The sequence below is a fragment of the Chiloscyllium punctatum genome, chromosome 38 (assembly GCF_047496795.1).
Source record: "Chiloscyllium punctatum isolate Juve2018m chromosome 38, sChiPun1.3, whole genome shotgun sequence".
In the NCBI taxonomy this organism is placed as follows: domain Eukaryota; kingdom Metazoa; phylum Chordata; class Chondrichthyes; order Orectolobiformes; family Hemiscylliidae; genus Chiloscyllium; species Chiloscyllium punctatum.
This window is the reverse complement of record NC_092776.1, coordinates 46,517,528-46,535,747: the sequence shown is the minus strand read 5'-3', so window position 1 is coordinate 46,535,747 and position 18,220 is coordinate 46,517,528. Positions and strand designations below refer to the sequence as shown.

Below are 18,220 nucleotides of genomic sequence, written 5' to 3'. Positions count from 1 at the left end.
CAATTCACCTGACCTGCACGTCTTTGGATTGTGGGAGGAAACCCACGCAGACACTGGGAGAATGTACAAACTCCACACAGACAGTCACCAGAGGCTAGAATCAAACCCAGGTCCCTGGTGCTGTGAGGCAACAGTGCTAACCAGTGTGCTGCCCCAGGCTATTGTTGCCAATCTGATTATCCCAAATCTACATGTAGATTAAAGTCACCCATGATAATTGCAGTATATTTCTTGCATGCCCCATTTATTTCTTTCTGGGGTAGGGCATCCCAACAGAATGTCTTTCACTTTCGCTAGTATGGATGCCAATTCCAGACAGACAAAACCCTATTTCTCCGACATCACATTTCAAACCACGCATTCATCTCTCAAATCTCATTCACCCTGCACCAATTTGCTTGTGGCTCAAGTAGTAATCCACAGATTATTATCCCTTTAAGTTTCTGTTTCATGGTTTCTATAATAATTAGCCAGTTATTTAAATCTTTACTGTGCCACATTGAATTGGCAAGTTTAATCCTATAACAGAAGATTGGTTGCCTCTGAATTGTATAATTGTTGCCTATTAGGTAGCATTGATTTGTTAATAGCCAATGGATTTTTGTATCCTTCTATCTTCAGAAATGAGAGCACAATGATGCAAATATGGATAATTACTAGATGTTTGAAATGATTTTAAAACAAATCAACTCCATATTTATACTTTTATTTTTTTTTCTTTATCATATTGTATTCAGTGATTTCCAAGAAAATCCAAAACAGGACAATACAAAAGCTTTTAAAATAGAACTCACTATTAATACTTTGCATCAGAAATTGTTCCTTTTTACAAAAGAAATGTGGATCAATGTTATGAAACTTTATAGTACTATGGAGTTCACAAGCATATTACCTTGAGCAGCTTGCCTGCAGCCCTTTTAAGCTACATTCAGGAACCCACACATTTTGCAAGTGCTTTGCTTACACTTAATGTGGATTGCATTCTGATCTGCTCTGTCAATGGGTATGACATTATAAATGATCAAGTCTTCCTGTTCCCTCTGATCATTATCCAACTTGGGAGACATTTTCCTGTGATAAATGTTCTCCCTACTGCAATCTATAATTGTGCAATCCATTTCAATTCACAAAGTCCAAATTATTGGAATCATCCCACTTTTAAAAGTAGTCTTACTCTTAAACTTCAGATAAATAACAATAAATGCTTAATGTGTACAAAATTTACAAATTTCAAACAACTATAGAAATATACAAATTTTACATCATAGTTGATTACATCCTAATTATTCAGTTCACAAGTTTCATATATCCCCACTTACTGTTTTCCCATATTCAGTACTTACTCATACCTTCATTTCTTCCACTATCTCTTTCCAATTCTTATTTAAATAAGAAATTACTTTTAATAGTTGAATTGCAATCTTAATTGAAATGATGGAGGGATGCAATGGAACTTAAATGTCACCACTGCTGATTTAGATGTTGGATAGTAAAATCATTTGCAAGAGATTTTAAATACTCGTCCCTCCCACTATGTCTAACATTTCAACCGTGCACTGATAAAATGACTTCAACTTTCAGCTTTCCAGCATTCCACGGCCTTAACTTCTTCACCATTCAAGATTATCAAAATAAACTTCTTTACTGACAGTCAAAAAGGTCAGAGATTCCAGTCTTCTTTGAAAATAATTTCAATGTTCTGGATGTCTTAGTTCATTTTCATCAAGTTTATGAACGTAAACAATTGCAATAAATAATCACAGTACTACATCACATTTAAACTAATGTTCTAATGAGTGTTGAAGTCCTCACAATCTGCCACAGCAGGCAAATGCACCTGTCATCCTTGGGGGGGTGGGGATGGGATGTAATTTGCACGAAGCAAGCATCACTTTGGTTACTTGTGTGAATTTTCCATAAATTGGTTAAGGATTTCCTTTGTACCAGTTTGCCACTGTAGAACAAGATCTATCGGTGTCTGTGCGTTCTGTAACAGAGCACCAGTTATAAAATGCAACAATTCAAATGTGTAACAATTATTGAAATGGTATTAAATATTCAGATGCATAAAAATAGGAGCAGGAGTAGATTATTCAGCCCTTTGAGCCTGCTCTGCCATTCAGTATAATTGTGGCTGATCATCCATCTCAGGTTACTATTCCCACTTTCTCCACCTACCTTTTGAAACCTTTAGATTTGAGAACTGTATATAACTATTTATTGAAAACGTTGAATGTTTTGGCTTGAACTACTTTGTGTGACAGAATTCCAACCAGAGGCTTACTGCTCTCCAGGTTAAGATGTTTCTCCTCAGTCCTATATTTCTTTAGACGGTGATGCCTGATTCTGGACTTTCAAGTTATCGGGAACATCCTGTCTCCATTATCTTGTGTAGACTTGTTAAAATGTTATAGTTTTTCATGTATTCCCCTTCATCCTTCCAAACCCCAGTTAATATTGTCTTAATCGAAGTGCTCCCATGTGTGGTTTCACCAATGCCCTGTATGACTGTAGCAGACATCTCTGCTCCTCGACTTGAATTCTCTTATTATGAAGGCCAAAGTACCAGTTGCCTTTTTCCCCACCTGCTGTGCCTCCATGCTTTCGGTGACTGATGTACAAGGATACCCAAGTCTTTTTGCACCACCTCCTTTCTCAGCCTATTGCTACTTAAAATGTTAATCTGTCTTCCTGTTTTTGCTATCATAGCAGGTAATGTCATATTTATCCACATGATACTTATCAGACAGTCAGTATTGATTTACAAAAAGCTGATCTTATCATGGATTTGCTTGTCATATTTATTCTTAAAACTTCTATGGTGTTACAATGTGATTACATAACGTACAAAATAGGAAAGGCTGAAATACTCCACCTTGTATCTTCTAATTTTAGATCTGATCAACAGGCCATCACTCTGGTGCCTAATCCCTTCTTGGGTTGACTTCTGTTGCCTTTAGCTAGTAACATGTTCTTTGTTTCTTTAATTTCTCAATTTTCTATTATCTGATATGAAATTAGTATTAACCATGTAACAATCTGTTTTTTTCTTTTATGATGATGTGTCAGTCCACTGAGTTTAATTTTCCCTGCCTTTCCCCACACCCAGTTACAAGTCTCTTAAATATTTGTTCAGTTCAAATGAAGGGCTTCGTCTGGAAAGATTCAAATATTATCTAATGCAACTGAATGGCATGGTCTATTTCCAGGTTTTCTAAAAGGTCTGCAATACTTTTACTCTTTAGAAACTTAAAAAAAAACAAAGTAGTGTTGATCTCCCAAATTGATTATTTTTTGCACCCTGGGCAATTTCTTCATAATAACGGTCCCAAGGAAAGCTAGTACAGTATAAAGTTAATGTTGAGTAGCTACATTGAGGTTAATGCTGCAGAGATGTATAGTTTACATAGCTTGACGGTAATTATAGAGTGCTGTGCAATTCAGGGAAGCATATGCTGAATGTAATGCCGGCTGCTACAGCAATCAGTTGGTAATACATTTAGCACACACTTTGTTTAAACATGTAACTCTGTGTTGAATAGACTCTTCAAACTTGTTGAACTGAACTTTAAACAGTTTAGATTTCAGAGTAATTTAATTCGCATTATCTTGAAATTTATTTTAGGCATGGAACTCTTGTTTTTACGGATAGTAAATAATTCAAGTTTTAGAAATGGACAGTAATAGTTACATTCACTGATTTTGAAAATTCTCACTGCAAATTTGACATATTATACAGCAGCTTATAATGAACAAAACATCACTCTAAAACCAGATCCTTTCATAAGCATCCTACACTACCTTTCATTGGAGATCAGTGAAAGAATGTAGTGGATTTATTTTGAATTCTACCTTAGGAAATCTCACTTGCTAATATTACTTTCCACAAATTAAGCAATGAAAATGGGCAAATGTAAAATAAGTATTTTTATAATATAAATATACACACCATCTTGACTTGAAATTTTATCACCATTATTATTGTTATTGGAACAGAATCCTGAAACTCTCTAACAGCCATTGACTGTAGCTATTCAATTTGGCAGCTCACCACAACATTCTCAAGGCTAATTGGAAATGGGCAATTAAGGCTGGACCAGCCAGAACTGCCCACATCCTGTGAATGAATAAGGAAGAAGTTGAAAATCGAATGCTCTTACAGCGAAGAGTTTCAATTGATTTAAAATGTTGCCTTCGTCATTGTTATTTATTTACTCAATTGTCCTTTGAACTAAACTCTGGTCGTAGTGTTCATTGTACACTATCTTAATTTGGATTCATCAAAACATGTAGTAGTTAGGGCACTTTATGAAACAGAGCTGAAAACTGTGTTGCTGGAAAAGCACAGCAGGTCAGGCAGCATCCAAGGAGCAAGAGAATCAACATTTCGGGCATAAGCCCTTCTTCACTATGAAACAACCTTAAAGGACTCTAATTTCAAATTCTATCTATCATGTGAAGGTTTCCAATTGTTGTACTTACGCAGTTTTTTAAAGTTGGATTGGCTCCGTAAATCATCAGAAGTTTCATCAATCGGTAACGGCTTAGCCTGACTGCATCATGCATAGGGGTGTCGCCTTCCTTCAGAAAACACAGTTTTGGAGATAAAGGTTACTATTCAACAAAACCAGTTTGATTCCACTACTTTTCATCTTGTGCAATCCAATTTAATTTAGGAAAAGTTCCCCAAAAAAAGTTACAATCCTTGGTGGTGAAACTTATGTTTTCTAAGGCAAGTACCCTCTCTCTCAGCGTTGGGACACAAGGCAGTTAAGCACTATTCGCCAAAGCCAAGGTTTATTGAGCTAGTCAGTGCTGTAACTATACTTCCCTCTCACTATGTAATAGGTAGAATACAGATACAGTACCTGAATTTTAAAATGGCTGCTTGATGAAGCAATTGCAAACTCCGTTAATGAAATATATAACGCGTTGATTTTCACTCTTTAGTCTTCAGGTTGATCACAAGCCTACCATAACTGCCCTTTGACTTGAAATAAACCAGCCTGTCCTTCTAAGTTCAAGTTGTCTGCAGATTCCCAACAATCAATAGTCACTTGGCAGAAGTATTCACTTGCTGAACGTAAAGTCATTTGCCTAGCAGTGGAGTGGAAGTAGTGAAAAATCGACCGTCAATTATGACACAATACCCAGAACAGAAGCCAAAGCGTAATTCCAGTCAATAGTAGTCATGCTGGCTGTGAAAAGTAATGCACTTTTCTCCCGGCGCCAGACGTTGTTCACAGCCTTTACTTAGACCCTCTGACATGCAGGCGCTGTGTCTAAGTTAAGCCTGTTTTCTAGGACCGCTCCTATGTTTGCGTCTCCACTTGTACTTTCATCAGTTAATAGTAACATTTTATCAAGATGCCAGGAGAATAGCAGACTTCCAATTCCCAGTGTTCGGTAATTCAGTTAAGTGGGCCTTGTTATTCCAGTCCCTGTAAGGAAACTATTATCAGACCATTGGGTCAGAATGTGGTATCTTAACTGCTTTTCACGAAAGGGGACAAATGCAGATCCTGACCCTGGTGATCTGCGACTCCTATCGCCTGCAGGTAGCCAATTAAGAGGTTAATTAGCCTTAGAAGTACAACAGCCGGTTAGGAAGGTTCGCCTGTTCAGGCAGGAAGGCGATTCTAGTGGACAGCCACACGTGCAACCTTTTCGCTCAGCTCGATACTATTATCAGCCTCGTCCAATACACAGATTCCAGCAGACAATTCTCCATCCCTCGTAATAGCTGTATTGTCACTTTCAGTGCTCAACTTCTCTACAGGGAAGGTGTCCGGCCATTGACCGACGGTGACCTTTCCTGGTCCCGCCACTAAAGCCACCTCTGCAGTGCTGTAAAACATTGTCTTTTCAACAAGTGCTACCCTGATATAGTCCAATATCAAAACCTAAACTCAAACATTGTCTATTAGCTGGACGGCATTTCCATTTTCCGCATGAGTTTTCCCATATTTCTTGGGAATGGCCTTAATAACCATCCATTGTTTCCTGAGGTGTGGTGGACTTTCTTTTATAATCATGATAGAACTAAGTTAGTCGATGGGATCGTTTCAGATAATAGTTATGGATCAGCCTCAGGTTTGTGATCAGTCTCTTTTAGGTCTAACGCGGGAAGATTTGATTCAGGAAAGGGCATTACTGAAACAGTTGGATTATTGGCACAAGTTAACAGCTCATGGTCAGTTATGATGTTGAATTCTAGATAGTTTTATGTTGTCTTTCCATGGTTATTAGGAACTGGCTTCAAATGTTCCATCGCATTTCATACCAGGCAGTATAACTCCACATTTAAACACCTGTCAATAGCTGCGTTACGCACCTCAAATCAAGACTAGAATCTCGATCTTAGTAGTTTGGCGTGCTATAACCCTTGATACCACTCAAGTCATCCCGTCTGGTCTATACATAGTTGAACAATTAAAATGCTGTGGTTTGTCCTTGCCCTTTACATCTGTCTTTTACAGAAGACATACGGTCAATATGATAGGTAAGATAAGACAGAACAAATTCCTTGTACATGAATTAATACATACCATATCTCTGGCATTCAGATCTGCTCCACATGCGATAAGATGTTCAGCACATTCATAATGCCCAGTTCGGACAGCAACGTGTAAAGGAGTGCTACATAGCTGTGTTAAATAAAAACAAAATGATGTTAATGGCACATGCACTATTGCAAGTAAATCTTAGCTATGATATTTGACTCTATAGATAGCTGCATACCTTGTCTTTGGCGTTTACATTTGCATCGTTGTTTAACAAGGTTTTCAGCACTTCCAGGCTACCCCCACGACAGGACCAGTGGACCGCTGTGGCATCGAGCTGTGCATGAAGTAAATTAATGTCACTTAGTAAAGAATCTTTCACAAGTAGGATGGGTTAAAATGTTTGTAATCGCGTGATGAGATGGCATAAATCATGTCAATTATTGCATTACGCTAAGCGTGTTCACTTTTCTGTGTGCTCATTCTCAAACTAGATCTTAGAAATACAGGAATAAGACTAAGCCATCGAGCACTTTAAATCTGCTCTGACATTCAATAAAATCGCTACCTTTGTCTTTAATTTGACTAACAAAATTCGGTTGATTTCATGTTAAATGTAAAACTAAACGACTTAGGACCAATTGCTGTTAGCAATGTCTTTTAGTCCCAGACTCCTCAACCAATATAGTTGTAATGATCATATTATTTCCCTTAAAAATCTTTAAAACTTTAATAAAATCACTCTAATCTACATTCCAAAGAATACAATCTGTGTTTGTGTTTTCTTGTAATTGAATCCAGAAACCAGAAAACACCGTTTGTGCAGCCCTTGTAAGCAATTATTGTAGCTAACAGAACACTGCCTTAAGGCACATGACTTTTCCATCACCCTGAGTCACCCAGAGTTGCTGCGTAAATAGCACACGGTAAATGATCATTACCATATCTCGAAACTCAGTGGAGGCTCCAGCTTCTAATAGTTTCAGTACAACTTCCTCGTTCCCTTCAGAGCAGGCCCGGTGCATGGCAGTCCTGTTAAACTGTTTAAGTATGAAAAATGAACTGTTTGGTTTCATTTAATCAGCCAGAATTACAAAACACAAATCACATTAATATGTTGGATTGGCTTATCTATTTTACCTGGTCGCATATATCTGGTTGCCCCCCGTCGGCCAAGTATTTCTCAATCACAGGGAGGTTATTTTCCACCGCTGCGTGCCAAAAGGTCTCCACATCTACAGGTCCAACCTGAGCCAATCACAAGAAGGGGGTCAGACATTCATTTCAGAAGATCAGCACAATTTCTTGACGCTCTTTAGTTTTGTGACTGCTGCTTTGAACTTACAATAGTGTCGGGTTCCTGCTGAGGTACGGGTTCCACAACAACGGCCTTGGATTGTTTGTGTTTCTTCAGGCTGACAAGGAATTGGAGATCATCCACCGTTTCAAGTTTCAGCCTCTGCACCGCTGGCTTAACCTAAACACACAAGAGCGACAATGGTTAGTGACAGGTGGCACACGCCATCAATAGATCCTCTTAAGGAGCAGGGGAGCTACATGAATTATGGTTCGGACGGTCAGTAAGGAAGTTGCTGGCCTTACAGTGAATGTTACATTCACTTTTCGCACGTACATTTTTGTTGCGTGGCACCGGCTGGAGTTTCTCTTTCTGGTGCTTAGGGCAGGGGATGAACGGGAATGGTACCGTTTGGCTTTTCACACCGTCCTGCTTCTCGATCGCCATCGCAGAGCAATATTCCCCGCTGCCAAACTCTTCCTGCACCGACGGAGGCTCGGCCTCCCATCCGCCGGATTTCACCTCACTCTGTTTACCGGTCACCTGGTGGAAAGGAGAAGGCAATGATTGCGGATGGAGAGAGCGGCCCCGGCCCTCGGAAATCCGATTCACCGCAGCAGCTCAGCCCGCTATCCCCGACCTTATCCAACAGAAATAACTTATTACCATCATCTCCACTTCCCCGTATTCGGATTTAGGAAGAAGGACTGTTAATTCGGATTGAATTACAGGCAATATTACAGGCTCAGTTAAACTCATCAACGGGTGCATTCGAAATATATATTTAAACAGCGAAGCTCATGTCTGTATTCACAGTTCCCCAGTACAGTATAAACTCCCCACAAATGCACTTTTGTATGTAACAGTATTGTCTAATGTACAAATGTCATTGTCACTGTCTTGTCATATGTGGAACTGGGATTTGAGGTTTGTCCTCATCTCCCTGTAAAATGGTTGAACGGTAGGATTTGGGGCCTGCTCTGCTGCTTCTCTCCCTTGTAAAATTGCTGTCTCTTGTGTACAGCTGTAAATGTTTTTTGTAAACTGTTTTGTAATTTGTTTACTAAAAATATATAAACTCCCCACAAAATGTAAGATTAAATATTGCATCTTTCTAGCTGATTAAACACCATGGATAGTGCCAGTTTACATGCAAAAACCTCCTAATCATTGTATCCCCAACCACAGCAAGAGAGAACTGACTATGCATACTTGCTGTCTATTATTCTGTGATTTATCATGGCCATTCTATCTAGCCACAATTTGTTACATTGTCAACAGCTCCACTTGCCTTGCAAAACAGTCGGCAGTGATGAATATAGTAGCTGCAGGAATAACTCAGTGAAAACGCACCAGATTCAAGGATTAAATATTGTTTCTTAACACGATTCTGTGAGATAATAATTCACAATTGAATGATAATAGAGACAATATTCGTAAAACTCCGGTATTGGATGATTATCCCTAGCAGAGACATGCATTTAAACAATATTTTAGGGTCAAAAGTTCCTACCAGGTCTTCAACTCGCAGCATCACCATGTTGCCAGAGGTTCTTGGGGAATAAAGCTCCTTGAGTTTCCTCAGCGAACAACTGCAAACTTCTGATGACACTCCCAGCCTACCTTCCTTATATATAAAATGGGCGCCTCTGGGTGAGGTCATGTTCCAAGCTGGGAGCTTCAGCCAGAGTTCAGTCAGAGCCAGCGCTTCCTTGTCATTCCGGGCATAGTAGGAGGCGTGATCTCATGTCACAAGACCTTTTTAACCAAGGATGAAAGGCGCCTTTAACACAGACAAAACTGCATATATTAAGCATCTGAAATGTAATCCTTGTGCTATTAGAACTGACTAAAGAAGCAAACTATGCTAATCATGTTGCCACCTCATGTGTTACGTGACAGCTGTCTTGCGGAATTCCATAAATTCTTTTACCAGTCGAGCAGATCCGAGAAACAAGGGCGCGTTAAATGCATGAATGTTGCAATTCACCTTGACACAGAGTCAGGGCTCAAACACAACATGGACTGCCTGTGAGTTTCCGTTACATCCCATAATCATTCTAATACGTCTGTCTCCTTGCAAGATCGATTGGTCACCGATACAAAAATGTATATATTTCAAACCAGATGAGCAGCCCTTTGGTCAGATTGATGTTTCTGCATCTGAATTCACCCAGCGTAGCTGGTATCACTGTCCCGCTGTGCTTCCTGAAGATGATGCAGTCACAGACAGTGGAGTCATTTTTTTCGGAAATACTGCCCACCAAGGTAAGAGGATCGCTGTCAACACGGAGAGATGGTTGGTGAAATGAGATGCTTTGTGGGGTTTATTGAAACCAAAGTAAACAACATCCCAGCGCAAGTCCAGCGGTAGCTGCAGGTAAGTGGCCACTGGGAGCTTTCCAAACGGTGTTTGCAATGACATCTGTCTCTTTATTCCACAGGTACCGTTTATCCTGCTTCAGCGTCTGCTGCGTTCTGGTCTTGTCCCAGATTTCCATCATAATAGTGTGTAGCTTTTGCCTGTCATTTCCTCCCTAAATCGCTCATTAATGATAGCTATGTTCCTATCCCAGCGTCTATACACTGCACTAAATGCCGTTTCTATGTTTCATATCTTCACTCCACACCACCCCCCCCCCCCCCCCCCCACCCATGTTCACTGGTTTAATTGTTCTGATGATGTAGTGAATTGCTGCGACTTCCTTTCCTCAGAATTCCATGGAAAGGAAACAATTCCCGATGATTTGGATAAATGTGGAGCTGCTGGGGGAGGGGGCGGCGGATTCGGTTTCAGGAAACAGTAGTAACTCTGTGTTTGGCTACTTGAATCCTGAAATGTTGATTTCAGATGGTCCACTCAGTCTTGGCTTTGTGCAGTTTGATGAATGGAGCTAATAGAGTGAGTTGGACTGTGTGAATTACACGCGAATGACATCTATAGCCGTAATGACACAGCCACAATCCGACAAGGAAAACACAGATGTTATACAAATACACAAACTGTCAGGGTTTATTGTTGATTCCAAATCAGATGAACAGACGAAATACTGCATCGGAGGCTGATATGAAATCCGAGTTGACGGTCTAATAATATTTACTTTGATTATGTAAGCGCGATATTATTTATGGTATAATTTAACACGCGTATTTATGTTTGTCTTTGCAGAACGTGATCCGTTCGAAGCAAGTGTGTGTCCCTTTGTGGATTTGACTGGAATGTAGCGTCTAAAAGACCAAATAGAAATAAACAGTTCACGAAAGAGCCTCTTGGCCTCAGCTGTTTTTTTCGCACTAAGAATAACACTTGTCAGCCTTGCTAGAGTTCCCACTACTGTATTGTCACTAAAATAAAACAAGCTCTGCCTTTTCGATGCTGAAGGGGGACGTCAACGCTATATATTAGTGTTGACACCGCAGGCTTTCCTTAAGCATTCTGGAGAAAATACTTATGACCATGTTTAGAACATTTGCCAACACATGCTATTTCCCACAAAGTATGTGAGGGTACAAACTAGCATGGAAATTATTCCAACGCCTTTACTCTTTGAAGTTTTTATATAAGTTCTTATTCATTGTTGAATAGGTTGGATCTGTGCTGATTGGAGTTCAGAAGAATGAGTGGCAACTATGTTAAAACACTCAAGATTCTTAAGGTGCTTGACAGGGTAGATGCACAGATTGCTTCCCTTTGTGGGAGAGTCTATGGTCAGAGGGCATACTCAGAATAAGGGACGAAAGGGGTGGTGGAAAAGCACAGCAGATCAGGCAGCGTCCAAGGAGCAAGAGAATCGACGTTTCAGAGTAAAGGAGGCCCATTTCAAACTAGATCAGGATTTTTGTTTTCGCTCAGACAGTAGTGGATTTGTGGAACTCTTTACCACAGAAACCCTAGAGATTGGGTCATTAAGCATGTACAAATTTAAGATAGACAAATTTATAATCATTAAGGGAATTATGGGGATAAGGCAGGAAAGTGGGGTTGACCATTATCAGATCAGCTCAGCTATGATCTCCTTGAATGCTGGACCAGACTCAATGGGCTGAATAGCCTGATTCAGCAACTATCTTGTGGTCTGTAAATCAGACAATGAGGGTAAAGAGGAATGTCTTGTGCAAACTATACTGGGAAAGATGTAAAGCATCTTTATACTCAATAATGATGATGGTGCAAAGTTTTCATGATAATCTTCCAAAATCTCAGCTATCAATTTGCAACCATATTTAAGTCATCTACATGTACTAATTGAAAGAAAATCTAATTTGTACAAACTATGTAAATGCAAAATAACTGATATAACAGTCTGAATTACAAATCTAGCACTGAAAATGGAGATTTATCCAACATTTCATTGAATTATATTTACTGAAGCTAACCACTACTCTAAGCTGGTGCTTTTGCTGCACTTGCCCTACTTCATCTAATCCTGTTCTAATGTTTTCATCCTCATTATTTGTGCTATTTGCCACAATAAATCCATTTGGTAACAAATTTCACATTCCAACCAATATCTGTGTAAAGTGGTGGCTGCTGCATTCTTTATTGGATTTATTAGTGACCACTATATAATTATTTCCAGTCCACAATTTTGGAAGTGATGTGTTGTTGACATTCATTGTTGATCTAATCCAACTGACCCATGCCCATTAACGATATAAGTCAGTAAGATCGCAATCCAGTTTCATGTGAAATAAAGCATGCTGCAGGCACTCAAAATTTGATCATTCAGGCTTGTTTCGTTTCATATGAAATGAAAAATTGTCAGTCCACAGTCAACCTGGAAGATTTAATATCCTAGCTAAGTCAGGATATGAAGAAGATTGTGATTGTATTGCAAGAAGCAATATTTTCACCAGAGGTGGGAAGTTGTTCTAATGCATTTCACGAGGCCAGAATTTGGTCAACTGAGTGACATTGCAGTTGGAACAGTGGGTCACCTCCAATTTCTCTGTTTGTGTCCTTCCCCACATGAATATAATTAAAACTTGAACATACATGCACAGGATTCCACAGTGGGGTAAGCGTTCATCAGTGAAATTTGCTGTCAGCTGACAATACTCCATCTACAAATGGTTTATTAAAGAGGTTCCTGATCAAACAAGGGGGCTCTGAATCGTGATCCCAACTTTCCTGCCAATGTCCATTGCCATGTATGTTTACAGAGCACAGATGGCATGAATGTTTTTCAAATTTAAATTTCCCTTGGAAATACTTCACATCATAATGATTTCACTGTATTCACGTGTGCCTCACTGTTATCTGTTGAGACTTGCTTAGTCAGAAAGCTAAATGTACTCACAAGCCTCATGGTTGGCTTGGATTGATGGTTACAGAAAATTAGAGACATTTCCTTTATTGTGGAAGAATCATGGCATAAATATTTAATAGAGTCAGGCAACACTGAAGCAGGCTCTCCAGCTCAACCAGAAACTGAACTAGGCCCATTTTCCTCCATTTGGTCCAAATCCTCTAAACGTTTCCTATTCATTTACCTGTCCAAATGTCTTTTAAATGTTGTTATTGTGCGTGCCTCTATCACTTCCTCTGGCAGCTTGTTCCCTACATGCATTACCCTCTGTATGAAAACGTTGCCTCTCAGGTCCCTTTTATATCTTTCCCTTCTCACCTTAAACCTATGTCCTCTAGTGTTGGACTCCCCTACCCTACAGAAAAGACCTTGGCTATTCATCCTATCCATGGCCTATGTGAATTCATAAATCTCATAAGGTCACCCCTCAGCTGCTATGCTCAGGGAAGAAAGTCCCAGCCTATCCAACCTCTCTTTGTAAATCAAACTTGCCTGTCTTGGTAACATCCTTGTAAATCTTTTTTGCACCTTTTCCAGCTTAATAACAGCCTTCCTATAGCAAGGTGACCCTGAATTATATGCAGTACTCCAAATGTGGCCTTACCAATGTCTTGTACAGCTGTAACATTCCCATGTCCTGAACTCAATGCTCTGACAAATGAAAGCTAGTGGGCCAAACATCTTTTTCACTACGCTGTCTACATCTGATGCTATTTTCAAGGAACTATGCACCTGCACCAATATGTCTCTTTGTTCCCCAGGGCCCTATCATTAACTGTATAAGTCCTGCCTTAATTTGTCTTACCAAATTGCAACACCTCACATTTATTTAAATTAAACTTCATCTGCCCCTCCTTGGTCCATTGGCCCATCTGACTAATGTCCCGTTGTACTGTAAGATAACCTTCTTCATTGTCACTCCCACCAATATTGGTGTCATCTGCAAACTTAGTAACCATACCTTCTATATTCACATCCAAATCTCTTATATAAATAATGAAAAGCTGTGGACCCAACACTTATCCTAGCAGCACACTGCTGGTCACAGGCCTCCAGTCCAAAAAGAACTCTCCATCATCACATTCTGTCTCCAATCTTCAAACCAATTTTGTATCCAATTGGCTAGCTCCTCCTGGGTTCCATGTGATCTACCTTTGCTAACCAGTCTACCATGCAGAACTTTGTCAAATGTCTTGCTAAAGTCAATATAAACAGCGTAGTCATAGAGTCATTGAGATGTACAACATGGAAACAGACCCCTCTGTCCAACCCGTCCATGCTGACCAGATAGCCAAACCCAATCTAGTCCCACCTGCCAGCACCCAGCCCATATACCTCCAAACTCTTCCTATTCATATACCCATCCAAATGCCTTTTAAATGTTGCAATTGTATTAGCCTCCACCACTTCCTCTGGCAACTCATTCCACACCCATACCACCCTCTGCGTGAAAACATTGCCCCTTAGGTCTCTTTTTATCTTTCCCCCCTCACCCTAAACCTATGCCCTCTAGTTCTGGAGTCCCCGACCCCAGGGAAAAGACTTTGCCTATTTACTCAATCCATGCCCCTCATAATTTTGTAAACCTCTATAAGGTCACACCTCAGCCTCTGACCCTCCAGGGAAAACAGCCCCAGCCTGTTCAGCCTCTCCCTATAGCCCAAATCCTCCAACCTTGGCAACATCCTTGTAAATCTTTTCTGAACCCTTTCAAGTTTCACAACATCTTTCCAATAGGAAGGAGACCAGAACTGCACATAATATTCCAACTGTGGGAGGCACGGTGGCATAGTGGTTAGCACTGCTGCCTCACAACGCCAGAGACCTGGGTTCAGTTCCTGCCTCAGGCGACTGTCTGTGTGGAGTTTGCACATTCTCCCTGTGTCTGCATGGGTTTGTTCCGGTTTCCTCCCACAATCCAAAAATGTGCAAGTTAGGTGAATTGGCCATGCTAAATTGCCCGTAGTGTTAGGTGTAGGGGAATGGGTCTGGATGGGTGGTGGGTTGGTGTGGACTTGTTGGGCCGAAGGGCCTGTTTCACACTGTAAGTAATCTAAAGTGTAATCTAAACCAATGTCCTGTACACTCGTAATATCTATTGCTCTGCTTTGTCACGTCTTCAAAAAACTCAATCAAGTTAGTGAGACTCAATTTCCCATGCACAAAGCCATGCTAACTATGCCTAATGAGTCCTTGCTTTTCCAAATGTGTGTAATCCCAGAATCCCCTCCAACAACTTACCCATCATTGATGTAAGGCTCACCAGTGTTTGGTTCCCTGGCTTTTCCTTAACCACTTTCCTTAAATGACGGCACCACATTAGTCAATTTCTAGTCTTCTTGCACCTCCCCCATTGCTTTCGATAATACAAATGTTTCAGCAAGGGGGTCCAACAACCTCTCCCCTAACTCACACAAGGTTCTGGGGTACGTCTGATCAGCTCCTGGGGATTTAGTCACCTTTACATGTTTTAAGTACTCCAGCACCTCCTCTTTTGTAATATGGACACTTTTCAAGACTTTGCTACTGGTAGTTCTCTTATAACGCCATAGTTTGGTTTCTGTGTGACCTTGCTTTATAAGAAAATCATCCAGTTCTAGCACTAATTAAAATAAGAGGTCCAGGATCATGTTATAGTAAGGAAAGTTTGTGTTCTACAAATATTGGTCTAAATTCAGCAATCTTTGTTATTGCCAATTCGTGTTGTAGAAACACGTGCTACAGAAAAATCACCTGTACTTATTTTTCTAAGTTCCCATCTTCCATGCCCTTCTCCACACCAAATACTAATGTTGAATATTTGTTTAGTTCTCACAAACTGCCATTGTTCCCTATTTCCCTAATATGGCTCTATTTTCGCCATATTTACTCTTTATCCTTAAAGTATTTGTAAGATCTTTTTGGATTCTCCTTAATCCTATTTGCAAAAGCTACCTCAGGTCCCATTTTTGCCCATCTGCGTTCCCTCTTAATATACTTCTACTGCCCTTATACTCCTCCAGGGATTCACTTGATCCCAGCTGTCTATACCTATCATATGCTTCCTTCTTTGTGTTGACTAGATTGTTCATGGATGTGACCTGAACTAGGAATGATTTGTAATGAAGCTTTGTCTGGATCTCTGTTGGATCCTTACTTTCCCTGATCTGGATCTAGGTGTGTGGGGCAGTTTCAAAGTTTGCAGATGACATGAAATCTGGAAGAATTGAGGAAGACTGTGTCGAACTTCAAAAGTATATTGACAAGTTAGTGAAGGTGGTATGTCCTGGTTCCTGTCACATGGGCTTTTCTCTCTCTCTCTCTCTCTCTCTCTCTCTCCCTCTCTCTCTGCCTTGACCGCTGCCCCACATATTGGATCGATCTGTTATGACTGAGATTATCTAGATAGGTTGCTGAGAATTACCTTTAACCTGCCTCTATTCCTTTCTCATGAAGGTGAAGGCAGCAACAAAGCCTCAGGAGCCCAGTCTGCTGGTCTCTGGTGAGTGCTGGAAAGTCAGGTGAGAATTGAAAGCAAAGCTGCTCCCCTCTAGGTCTCAAAGATATGAGGCACAACTCATGAGCAAAACACCAAACTGGGGGATGGTAACGTTCGTTCCAAATAAATTAGTATCAAAGATTAGCCAGTGTGGAATCCTTAATATGGACAATACTTTGATGCTTAGTGGCAATAAGAATGATGTTTCTCCCTCTCTCTCTCTGCTATTAATTTGATATTGTTTGACCTCACAGAATGTATCTTGTTCACAGTTATGAAGAATACTGTAGTCCAGTTCTCTGAGTTACTGTGTTTCCTCACTGAAATGCTGCAATGTGAGCAGGAAGCGGAAGAGGATGATAATGACGACAAGAGAATTGCTCTGGGATTGGCAAAAGAATATTGAGTAAGTGGAGTTTCCCCTTAATTTTTTGTACCATCCATGAATCACTGAGAAGGCCAATGCAAAGAAAAAAGCTTTACAACAAACAATAAAGACAAAACCTGTTCACAAGGTGTTCAGAATATCTTTCTTGTACAGTCCAATGATCTTCAATATATTTGGTAGAAGCCATCGTTTGCAATTTAGCAGCACAGTGGCTCAGTGGGTGGTACTGCTGCTTCAGAGTGCCAGGAACCTGAGTACAATTCCAGCCTCAGGCGACTGTCTGTGTGGAGTTTGCACATTCTCCCTGTGTCTGTATGGGTTTCCTCCCACAGTCCAAAGATGTGCAGGTTAGGTGAATTGGCCATTGTAAATTGCCCACATTGTTCATGGATGTATAGATTAGATGCATTACTCAGGGGGTAAATGTAGGGAAATTGGTCTCAGTAGGTTACTCTTCGGAGGGTTGATGTGGACATGTTGGGCCAAATGGCCTGTTTCAACACTTTAGGAATGCTATGAAATTTACTGATGCAATATTTATATGTTTGCTTATTGCATGAGGTTCAACCAAGTGTGAATTCTAGAGAAGCTAAAAATTGAAATAAAGATATTAAGAAACAAAAATCTGAAGCTGTAATGGATTGGATATTGGCCTGTCATCTTCACAACTTGGGTTCAAGACCAATATATTTGTGACAAAATTGTCTAAACAAAAAATAAAGACCTGCTGATGCTGTAAATGCGAAACAAAATCAGAAATTGGTGGAGAACCACAGCAGATCTGGATGTATCTGTGGCAAGAAAGCAGAGTTAATGTTTTGGGTCCATTGGCCCTTTCTCAGAATTTCAAGATTGTCTGTTTGGTGTATGTGAAAATCCTACACCTCATTCAAATAAGTAAAGGATTTTAAATTTGTCTGGCCACAAGATATTCAAAAAAAGATAGGAAAGAACAAAATAAGATAAGGTGGGTGAAAGATGGTTGTAGCTATATTTCTTCAATAATCTGTTATATCACTGGAGATACCCTAACGTGGAGTGGACAGGTAACAATGTAACCAGCGAAGTGAGTTGGAACGGCATGGAATTCCTGAAATGTATCATAAAAAATGTTCTTGATTCATCTGAGTTAGGGAGCAAGAAACGATGGAGGTAGTTCTGTGAAATGAACTGATTAAATCGGAATATGTCATGGTTGGAAAGCAATTGTGGAACAATGATCATAACATTATCAAGTTTAAAATA

General features: G+C 40.1%; 1 protein-coding gene and 1 long non-coding RNA gene across 2 annotated transcripts; one reads left to right on the top strand and one right to left on the bottom strand.

Annotated features, from left to right (window-relative positions):
* Positions 1–755: 755 nt before the first annotated feature.
* Positions 756–9,540, bottom strand: LOC140463589 (uncharacterized). The gene is made up of 9 exons (XM_072557784.1): positions 9,314–9,540; positions 8,137–8,343; positions 7,849–7,980; positions 7,644–7,751; positions 7,445–7,543; positions 6,742–6,840; positions 6,549–6,647; positions 4,483–4,581; positions 756–1,987 (listed from the first exon to the last, which is right to left on the bottom strand). Exons 1-9 carry the CDS (start codon positions 9,461–9,463, stop codon positions 1,898–1,900), a joined length of 1,083 nt encoding a protein of 360 aa, XP_072413885.1. The 5' UTR covers positions 9,464–9,540; the 3' UTR covers positions 756–1,897.
* LOC140463590 (uncharacterized) lies at positions 9,433–11,066 on the top strand. The gene is made up of 2 exons (XR_011954701.1): positions 9,433–10,180; positions 10,970–11,066. It is a non-coding gene; the product is annotated as an uncharacterized lncRNA (long non-coding RNA).
* Positions 11,067–18,220: the final 7,154 nt, after the last annotated feature.